The sequence below is a fragment of the Salvelinus fontinalis genome, chromosome 11, assembly GCF_029448725.1.
Source record: "Salvelinus fontinalis isolate EN_2023a chromosome 11, ASM2944872v1, whole genome shotgun sequence".
Lineage (NCBI taxonomy): Eukaryota > Metazoa > Chordata > Actinopteri > Salmoniformes > Salmonidae > Salvelinus > Salvelinus fontinalis.
This window is the reverse complement of record NC_074675.1, coordinates 56662824-56674276: the sequence shown is the minus strand read 5'-3', so window position 1 is coordinate 56674276 and position 11453 is coordinate 56662824. Positions and strand designations below refer to the sequence as shown.

The 11453-nt window shown below is 44.7% G+C and overlaps 1 protein-coding gene across 3 annotated transcripts in view; it reads left to right on the top strand.

The window, feature by feature from the left end:
* Positions 1-687: 687 nt before the first annotated feature.
* The window catches only part of rnf175 (ring finger protein 175), a 55250-nt gene continuing 44484 nt past the window's right edge, over positions 688-11453 (top strand). The window contains exons 1-2 of one of the 3 annotated variants that reach the window (XM_055939116.1): positions 688-760; positions 8100-8137. In XM_055939116.1, the coding sequence (XP_055795091.1) occupies positions 8115-8137 (23 nt within the window). In that variant the 5' untranslated portion in view covers positions 688-760; positions 8100-8114. Of the gene's footprint in view, positions 761-3862; positions 4006-8099; positions 8138-11453 lie in introns of those variants that run through there. The other 2 variants (XM_055939117.1, XM_055939115.1) reach the window with 2 other exon arrangements.

The window sequence follows — 11453 nt, the reverse complement described above, 5'->3', positions numbered from 1 at the left end:
ACACCTGTTAATTGAAATGCAATACAGGTGACTACCTCATGAAGCTGGTTGATAGAACGCCAAGTGTGCAAACCTGTCATCAAGGCAAAGGGTGGCTACTTTGAAGAATCTCGAATATATAAAATATAGTTTGATGAGTTTAACACTTTTTTGGTTCCTACATGATTCCATATGTGTTAGGCCGGTAGCCTAGTGGTTAGAGCGTTGGACCAGTAACCGAAAGGTTGCTAGATTGAATCCCTGAGCTGACAAGGTAAAAAAATCTGTCATTCTGCCCCTGAACAAGACAGTTAACCCACTGTTCCTAGGCCGTCATTGTAAATAAGAATGTGTTCTTAACTGACTTGCTTAGTTAAAAACTATTTAAAAAATCATAGTTTTGATGTCTACATTGTAGAAAATAGTAAAAATAAAGAAAAAACCCTGGAATGAGTCCAAACTTTTGACTTGTACTGTACGTGCGATTCTCTACCCTTCCAATTGACTTAAGACAATCGTCATAATTTCCCGATAGCCGAGTAGTCACCCGGTTGACAGAACAGGTTTGTTTGATCATGGTGTTTACCTGGATGGGGCCATCATACCTCCACCCACTAAATGTCAACGCTGGAGATTAAAAATCAAATACACACTTTGGACTGCGGGATCGACGGAGGACATTCAGCCTGAGCCTGTTGTGTATTCACTAGGAACCAAACAGAAGCAAACGGGACCAAACTGGACCAAACAGGACCCAACAGCAGTGGTTTATAGGACTTAAGTAAAATACTTTTTAAGTACCACTTAAGTAAAAATACTTTTTAAGTACCACTTAAGTCGTTTTTGGGGGGGTATCTGTACTTTACTTTACTATTTATATTTTTAACAACTTTTACTTCACTACATTCCTAAAGAAAATAATGTACTTTTTATTCCTTACATTTACCCTGAGACTCAAAAGTACTCGTTACATTTAGAACGCTCAAGGAGGACAGAATTATGGCACCTATCAATATAACACTTTGTCATTCCTACTGCCTCTGATCTGGCGGACTCACGAAACACTAAATACTGTGTTTGTAAATGACGTCTGAGTGTTGGAGTGGGCCCATGTCTCTCCGTAATTAAAAAATAATAAGGAAATAGTGCCGTCTGGTTTGCTAAATATCAGGAATTTGATGTATAGCATTTACTTTGTACTTTTACTCAAGTATGACGATTGAGTACCGTTTTCTACCACTTTACTTTGAAGTAAATTTAAAACCAGATTCTTTTAGACTTTTACTCAAGTAGTATTTTACTGGTTGACTTTTACTGGAGTCATTTTCTGTTGATGTATCTTTACTTTTACTCAAGTATGACAATTGAGTACTTTTCCCACCACTGCCAAACGGAAGCAAACAGGACCAAACGGGACCAAATGGGAGCAAACGGGCCCAAACGGAACCAAACGGGGCCCAACGGAACCAAACGGGGCCCAACGGAACCAAACGGGGCCAAACAGGGAGAGACCTACATGACCTAGATTTGTCTAAAAAGAAACTCTTGTTTTTGTTGCAAAAGGTTTTCAGTTGGGAAGCGTTTTGTTATGATTTTATACAGTGTGCACTAATGAATACACCCCAGGACTGCCCAGGTAGAGTTGGTTCATGCTCTTTCTGTATAAAAGGAGGAAACATGTTTTTTGGGGACTTGTGTTGAAAGACTGCTGTTGGATTTGGTCATAGTTATCATTCTGTCAGGAAAATGGCATCAAAGAAATGGTTGAGTAAGCAGGTATTACCACAGCACCTTGATCAATCATTCACAGATCACTATGTTCTGTACAGCCAGTCTGTTTTCCTTTATCCAAGAGTTCCAACTAACATATTGGTCTTCAGGTAAATCACCTGTCTGTCTGTCCATTCATCCATCCATCTTTCCGATTGTCTGTCTGTCCGTCCATCTGTCTGTCTGTTTATCTGTCCATCCGTTGGTCTGTCCGTCCATCCATCTGTCCATCCGTCGGTCTGTCCGTCTATCTGTCTGTCCATCCATCTGTATGTCTGTCCGTATGTCTGTCTCCAGACTCCAGAGTATATTCCTGTTTCTATTTCAGACAAACAAAGAACTCCATATTCTTTGGTTTTATTGGACCAGCAGTCGACGCTGTTGGAAACCAAAACAAATTTAAAACCTGAGGAAGAGCTCCCCCTTGTGGAGACAGCTTTAAACCTGAATAGACAAATAAATTGTATTTATTGGCATAAATATTTGTGGCTGCTTCACATCATGTATTGTTGTCTCTACCTTCTTGCCCTTTGTGCTGTTGTCTGTACACAATAATGTTTCTACCATGTTGTTGTCATGTTGTGTTGCTACCATGTTGTGTTGCTACCATGCTGTGTTGTCATGTGTTGCTACCATGCTGTGTTGTCATGTTGTGTTGCTACCATGCTGTGTTGTCATGTGTTGCTACCATGCTGTGTTGTCATGTGGTGTTGCTACCATGCTGTGTTGTCATGTTGTGTTGCTACCATGCTGTGTTGTCATGTGGTGTTGCTACCATGTTGTTGCCATGTTGTGTTGCTACCATGCTGTGTTGTCATGTGTTGCTACCATGCTGTGTTGTCATGTGTTGCTACCATGCTGTGTTGTCATGTTGTGTTGCTACCATGCTGTGTTGTCATGTGTTGCTACCATGCTGTGTTGTCATGTGTTGCTACCATGCTGTGTTGTCATGTGTTGCTACCATGCTGTGTTGTCATGTTGTGTTGCTACCATGCTGTGTTGTCATGTTGTGTTGCTACCATGCTGTGTTGTCATGTTGTGTTGCTACCATGCTGTGTTGTCATGTGTTGCTACCATGCTGTGTTGTCATGTTGTGTTGCTACCATGCTGTGTTGTCATGTTGTGTTGTTACCATGCTGTGTTGTCATGTGTTGCTACCATGCTGTGTTGTCATGTGTTGCTACCATGCTGTGTTGTCATGTTGTGTTGCTACCATGCTGTGTTGTCATGTTGTGTTGCTACCATGCTGTGTTGTCATGTGTTGCTACCATGCTGTGTTGTCATGTTGTGTTGCTACCATGCTGTGTTGTCATGTTGTGTTGCTACCATGCTGTGTTGTCATGTGTTGCTACCATGCTGTGTTGTCATGTTGTGTTGCTACCATGCTGTGTTGCTACCATGCTGTGTTGTCATGTGTTGCTACCATGCTGTGTTGTCATGTTGTGTTGCTACCATGCTGTGTTGTCATGTGTTGTTGCTACCATGTTGTGTTGTCATGTTGTGTTGCTACCATGCTGTGTTGTCATGTTGTGTTGCTACCATGCTGTGTTGTCATGTTGTGTTGCTACCATGCTGTGTTGTCATGTTGTGTTGCTACCATGCTGTGTTGTCATGTTGTGTTGCTACCATGCTGTGTTGTCATGTTGTGTTGCTACCATGCTGTGTTGTCATGTGTTGCTACCATGCTGTGTTGTCATGTTGTGTTGCTACCATGCTGTGTTGCTACCATGCTGTGTTGTCATGTGTTGCTACCATGCTGTGTTGTCATGTTGTGTTGCTACCATGCTGTGTTGTCATGTTGTGTTGCTACCATGCTGTGTTGTCATGTTGCTACCATGCTGTGTTGTCATGTTGTGTTGCTACCATGCTGTGTTGTCATGTGTTGCTACCATGCTATGTTGTTGTCTTAGGTCTTTCTTTATGTAGTGTCTCTCTTGTCGTGAAGTGTGTTTTGTCCTATATCAGGAGGCCTTTTGATATGATGTCATTGTAAATAAGAATGTGTTCTTAACTGACTTGTCAAGTTAAATAAAGGTTAAATACATTTTAAATAAATCGTTCAAGCACCTTTTTACGCTTTTCTGTGAGGCTGTCTTACGTAAACTACGAAATATAAGTGGAATTCTTACGTTGGCAGCGCAGCTGTCAGTTTCTAAATCGAGAATGCATCAGTTTAGTGTGGGGCCGGTGTTTAGCGAGCCGGATAGCTAGTTAGCTACAGTAACAACAGGAGATATGGCTGGAGTACAACCCCAGGTAACGCTTATATTGTTAGCTACTGCTTACAACGGCCTGTGTTGTTTGCTAGTTAGCTACCAATTAACGTCAGCTATGTTACAATCAGGTGAATTGACAGCATGCATAACGTGGTCGTAAGCTAAATGCTAGCTAACGTTAGCTCAAGCAGTTCCATCGTGTCGTTGTGTGTAACCTGAAAATATCGAGGTAGATTTGTGATATTACCTCAGTATCACCGAGCTAAATAGCTAGCTAGATTATTCTACTACGACAGGGGGTGTGACAACATAAAAATGCGTCTTGGATTCAGCCCTTCTCCACACGTTTGCTTGATAGCTGCATAGCTAGTAACGTTAATCATATGATTTTTTATTTTTAGTGTTTTTATATTAACGCTAGTTAACCACCTATTGTAGACATTTATAATCAACACATCATCTAGGTTAACGTTGGCTAATGTAAGGTTAGCTAGATCTTGTGACGTGATATACAAGACCTCGTAAATATCACACATCTGCTTGCTTGCAAGTCTAGACTAACGTGTAACGTTACTATAAATTACTCACTTCGCCAAGAAATAGGCTAGATCTGGGGTGTATTCATTACGCCGATTCTGTAGCAAAAAAAAAAAATTCTTAAACGGAAGCATACAGAACGAAATGGGGCTGGACCTAGCTGAATTTGTCCAATAGACACTCACGTTTTTCTCTGTTTGCTTCCGTTTGGTAAACGGTTTCCGCAATGAATACTCTCTTGCGAATCAAATTTTAACATTTTTGACATGCGTTTTTCTGGATTTGTTTGTTGTTATCCTGTCTCTCACTGTTCAAATAAACCTACATTTAAAATTATAGACTGATTATTTCTTTGTCAGTGGGCAAACGTGAAAAATCAGCAGGCGATCAAATACTTTTTTCCCTCACTGTAGAATTTAACTGCTCTTTCTGGATTTTGATAGTTAGCGGGTATCGGCCTAATTCTGCTCTGCATGCATGATTTGCTGTTTTACGTTGTACACAGAGGATAGTTTTGCAGAATTCTGCATTCTGTCTCTCAATTTGATGTTTGTCCCATTTAAAAAAAATTATCTCTCTCTCAATTCAATTTCAATTACATTCTGTAGACTTTTTTGACATGGAAAGTTAAATTACCTACATTTTCAAAGTATACATATAACAGAAATGGTGGGACCAACAGCAATAATAATAATAATTATTATTATAGTAGTAGTGGACATGGGATTACCATTAACAACAACTACAACAACAATATTAATCAGAACAACAATAAATTAAAGCAACAGTAGTAGACCAGTGTCAATATGACTTGAGAAGACATATGACCTGGTATGAAAGACAAAACAAAACTAAGCTAAATGGGAAATATTATCAACATTACTTTGCACTTTTCACTGGCTGTCCCTCAGGCTGTGGCAGGAGGACACATATTTGGCTGTTAAAACTGCACATTTTGGCTTTTCACCCAATAAATATTTGATTTTTTCTTCATCTTTTATAGTTTCAAATTCTTTGTATTGAGTTATCATTTTGGGAAAGAAATATTCTCTTAGGTCTGAGTATTTGTCACAGTGTAATAGGAAATGCCCCTCTGTCTCTACCTCTCTTCTGGAGCAGAGTGAGCACAGCCTGTCCTCTCTGGGCAGCCAGGTTTGTCTGTGACGACCGGTCTCTATAGCCAGACTGTCCTCTCTGGGCAGCCAGGTTTGTCTGTGACGACCGGTCTCTATAGCCAGACTGTCCTCTCTGGGCAGCCAGGTTTGTCTGTGACGACCGGTCTCTATAGCCAGACTGTCCTCTCTGGGCAGCCAGGTTTGTCTGTGACGACCGGTCTCTATTGCCAGACTGTCCTCTCTGGATAGCCAGGTCTGTCTGTGACGACCGGTCTCTATAGCCAGACTGTCCTCTCTGGGCAGCCAGGTTTGTCTGTAACGACCGGTCTCTATAGCCAGCCTGTCCTCTCTGGACAGCCAGGTTTGTCTGTGACAACCGGTCTCTATAGCCAGACTGTCCTCTCTGGGCAGCCAGGTTTGTCTGTGACGACCGGTCTCTATTGCCAGACTGTCCTCTCTGGATAGCCAGGTTTGTCTGTGACGACCGGTCTCTATAGCCAGACTGTCCTCTCTGGGCAACCAGGTTTGTCTGTGACGACCGGTCTCCATAGCCAGACTGTCCTCTCTGGGCAGCCAGGTTTGTCTGTGACGACCGGTCTCTATTGCCAGACTGTCCTCTCTGGGCAGCCAGGTTTGTCTGTGACGACCGGTCTCTATAGCCAGACTGTCCTCTCTGGACAACCAGGTCTGTCTGTAACGACCGGTCTCTATAGCCAGACTGTCCTCTCTGGGCAGCCAGGTTTGTCTGTGACGACCGGTCTCCATAGCCAGACTGTGCTCACTGAGTCTGTACCTAGTCAATGTTTTCCTCAGTTTTCTATCAGTCACAGTGGTCAGATAGTCTGCCACCATGTACTGTCTGTTTAGAGACAAATAGCATTGAAGTTTACTTAGATTTTTTGTGGTGTCTTTCCAATAGGTGATATATTTATTTTTGCTTGTCATAATTTAGTTGGGCCAGATTTTCTGAGTGCTGTCCTGAGGCTCTATGGTGTTGGTTTGGGTTAGTGAACTGAGCCTCAGAACCAGCTGGCTGACTGCTGTCCTGAGGCTCTATGGGGTTGGTTTGGGTTTGTGAACTGAGCCTCAGAACCAGCTGGCTGACTGCTGTCCTGAGGCTCTATGGGGTTGGTTTGGGTTAGTGAACTGAGCCTCAGAACCAGCTGGCTGACTGCTGTCCTGAGGCTGTATGGGGTTGGTTTGGGTTAGTGAACTGAGCCTCAGAACCAGCTGGATGAGTGCTGTCCCGAGGCTCTATGGGGTTGGTTTGGGTTAGTGAACTGAGCCTCAGAACCAGCTGGATGACTGCTGTCCTGAGGCTCTATGGGGTTGGTTTGGGTTAGTGAAATGAGCCTCAGAACCAGCTGGCTGAGGGCTATCCTGAGGCTCTATGGGGTTGGTTTGGGTTAGTGAACTGAGCCTCAGAACCAGCTGGCTGACTGCTGTCCTGAGGCTCTATGGGGTTGGTTTGGGTTTGTGAAATGAGCCTCAGAACCAGCTGGATGAGTGCTGTCCTGAGGCTCTACGGGGTTGGTTTGGGTTAGTGAACTGAGCCTCAGAACCAGCTGGCTGAGGGCTGTCCTGAGGCTCTATGGGGTTGGTTTGGGTTTGTGAACTGAGCCTCAGAACCAGCTGGATGAGTGCTGTCCTGAGGCTCTATGGGGTTGGTTTGGGTTAGTGAACTGAGCCTCAGAACCAGCTGGCTGAGGGGACTCTTCTCTTGTTTCATCTCTTGACATTGTAGAGCTGTGTGATGGAATGTTTTGGGGTCACTTGTTTTTAGATGGCTGTAAAATGTGACGGCTCTTTGTTCTATTTGAATAAGGAGGGGGTATTGGCCCACTTCTACTCTATGTGCTCTATTTTTCTTTGCACTTGCAATACGGTCTTGCAAAACTTTGCATGCAATATTTCAATTAGATGTTTGTCCCATTTGGTGAATTCATTATTAGCGAGTGGACCTCATACTTCACTGCCATGTAGATCAATTAGTTCTATAACTGATTGAAACATTTTGAGCCAGATTCTAATTGGTTCTAATTTCAATTTTAATGTTCCTTTTAATGGCATAGAATGCTCTTCTTGCTTTGTCTCTCAGCTCATTCACAGCCATGTGAAAGCTACCTGTGTTGCTGATACTTAGTCCTAGATATGTGTCGTTTTTGGTGAGTTCTAATAGAACTCTCTCTCTCTCCCCCCCCTCTCTCTCTTCTCTCTCTCCCCCCCTCTCTCTCTCCTTCCCCTCTCTCTCTCTCTCTCTCTCTCTCTCTCTGTCTCTCTCTCTCCTCCCCCTCTCTGTTTCTCTCTGTCTCTCACTCTCCTCCTCTCTCTCTCTCTCTCTCTCCTCCCCTCCTCTCACTCTCTCCCCTCTCTCTCTCTCTCTCTCCTCCCCTCCTCTCTCTCTCTCCCCTCTCTTTCCCTCTCTCTCTCTCTCTCTCTCTCTCTCTCTCTCTCTCTCTCTCTCTCTCTCTCTCTCTTCTAGGGGGATCTCCTGAAAATGACTCACAGGGAGAACTGGAAGTAAGTCCTCATTTAGAACCAGTAATTGGACAGTGAGAAAGTATTCATACCCCTTGACTTATTCCACGTTTTGTTGTGTTACAGCCTGAATGGATTAAATTTGTTTTTTTCCCTCTCACCCATCTACACACAATACCCCATAATGACATCACAATACCCCATAATGACATCACAATACCCCATAATGACATCACAATACCCCATAATGACATCACAATACCACATACTGACATCACAATACCCCATAATGACATCACAATACCCCATAATGACATCACAATACCCCATAATGACATCACAATACAACATAATGACATCACAATACCACATAATGACATCACAATACCCCATAATGACATCACAATACCCCATAATGACAAAGTGAAAACATGTTTTTAGAAATCTGTTCAAATTTGTTGTAAATGGGAAATATCTAATTTACGTAAGTATTCACACTCCTTTGCTATAACGCTCTAAATTGAGCTTCGGTGCATCCAATCTCCTCTGATCATCCTTGAGACGTCACTACAACTTGATTTGAGTCCTCCTGTGACCAATTCAATTGTTTGGAAATGATTTTGAAGAAACACACCTGTCTATATAAAAGTCCCACAGTTGACAGAGCAGAAACTATACCATGAAGTCCAAGGAACTGTCTGTAGATCTCTGAGATATAGTTGTGATGAGGTGAATATATCTGGGGAAGGGTATAAAACAATTTCTACAGTGTTTAAAGTTTCCAAGAGCACAGTGTTCTCCATCATTGGGAAATGGGGAAAAATATGGAACTACCCAGACTGCCTAGAGCTGGCCGTCTAACCAAACTGAACTACCCAGACTCTGCCTAGATCTGGTCGTCCGACCAAACTGAGAAACCCGGGCAAGAAGGACCTTGGTCAGGAAGGGTGTCCACTGTGACAGAACTACAGAGTTCCTTGGTTGAGATGGGAGAACCTGCCAGCTCTTCACCATTGGGCTTTATGGGAGAGTGGCCAGACGGAAGCCACTCCTGAGAAAAAAAGCACATGACTGAAAACCTGGAGTTGAAAACTGTCACGTGAAAGACTGAGGTCATAAGGTCAAATATGATGTGGTCCGATGAGACAAAAAGGGAACTATTTGTCCTGAATGCAAAGCGCTATGTCTGGAGAAAACCAGGCACAGCTCATCACCCGTCTAACACCAACCCTACCGTGAAGCATGGTGGTGGCAGCATCATGCTATGGGGATTCTTTTCAGCAACAGGGACTGGGAGACTGGTAAGGATAGAGGGAACAATGAATGAAGCCAAATACATTCAAATCCTTGATGAGAACCTGCTTCAGAGTTCAAACGACCTTAGTCTGGTGTGACGATTTACATTCCAACAAGACAATGACCCCAAACACACAGCCAAAGCAATGCTGGAATGGCTTCAGAACAAGAATGGGAAAGGCTTTGAGTGGCCCAGCCAAAGCCCAGAATCCCATTGAAAATCTGTGGAAAGACTTGAAGATTGCTGTTCACCGCCGCTCCTCGTTTAGCTTGAAGAATGGGAGAAAATCCCCAAATCCAGATGTGTAAAGCTGCTACAGACATACACAAGACAATTCAAAGCTGAAAGACATACCCAAGACGACTCAAAGCTGAAAGACATACCCAAGACGACTCAAAGCTGATACAGACATACCCAAGACGACTCAAAGCTGATACAGACATACCCAAGACGACTCAAAGCTGATACAGACATACCCAAGACGACTCAAAGCTGATAAAGACATACCCAAGACGACTCAAAGCTGATACAGACATACCCAAGACGACTCAAAGCTGATACAGACATACCCAAGACGACTCAAAGCTGATACAGACATACCCAAGACGACTCAAAGCTGATAAAGACATACCCAAGACGACTCAAAGCTGATACAGACATACCCAAGACGACTCAAAGCTGATACAGACATACCCAAGACGACTCAAAGCTGATACAGACCTACCCAAGACAACTCAAAGCTGATACAGACATACCCAAGACAACTCAAAGTTATAATCACTGCCAAAGGTGCTTCTACAAAGTATTGATTCAGGGGTGTGAATACGTATATGTAAATTAGATATTTCTGTATTTAATTTTCAATGAATTAGCAAAAATGTCTAAACATGTTTTCACTTAGTCGTTTTGGGGTATTATGTGCCGATGGGTGAGATTTTTGTTATCCATTTTGAATTCAGTCTGTAACACAACTAAATGTGGAATAAGTCAAGCGGTATGAATACATTCTGAATGCCCTATATATTATTTAGAACCCATGATTGGACAGTCAGACAGTTTGTTATACACTGACCGGACAGTTTATTAGGTACACCCATCTAGTACCAAGTCGGACCCCCCTCTGCCTCCAGAACAGACTGAATTCTTCAGAGCATTCTAGAAGTTGTCGGGAACAGTTCCACAGAGATGCTGGTCCATGCTGACTCGGTGGCATCACGTAGTTGCTGCAGATTGGACGGCGGTACATGCTGACAGCCCGTTCCATCTCATCCCATTATGCTCTATAGGGTTGAGGTCTGGGGACTGACCAGGACTGGGGGACTGACCAGGTCTGGGGGACTGACCAGGTCTGGGGGACTGACCAGGTCTGGGGACTGACCAGGTCTGGGGGACTGACCAGGTCTGGGGACTGACCAGGTCTGGGGGACTGACCAGGTCTGGGGGACTGACCAGGTCTGGGGGACGGACCAGGACTGGGGGACGGACCAGGACTGGGGGACTGACCAGGACTGGGGGACGGACCGGGTCTGGGGGACTGACCAGGTCTGGGGGACTGACCAGGTCTGGGGACTGACCAGGTCTGGGGGACTGACCAGGTCTGGGGGACTGACCAGGACTGGGGGACGGACCGGGTCTAAGGACTGACCGGGTCTAAGGACTGACCGGGTCTGGGGGACGGACCGGGTCTGGGGGACTGACCAGGACTGGGGGACTGACCAGGTCTGGGGACGGACCGGGTCTAAGGACTGACCGGGTCTGGGGACTGACCAGGACTGGGGGACGGACCGGGTCTGGGGGACTGACCGGGTCTGGGGGACTGACCGGGTCTGGGGACTGACCAGGACTGGGGGACGGACCGGGTCTAAGGACTGACCGGGTCTAAGGACTGACCGGGTCTAAGGACTGACCGGGTCTAAGGACGGACCGGGACTGGGGGACTGACCGGGTCTAAGGACTGACCGGGTCTAAGGACTGACCGGGTCTAAGGACGGACCGGGACTGGGGGACTGACCAGGTCTGGGGACGGACCGGGTCTAAGGACTGACCAGGACTGGGGGACGG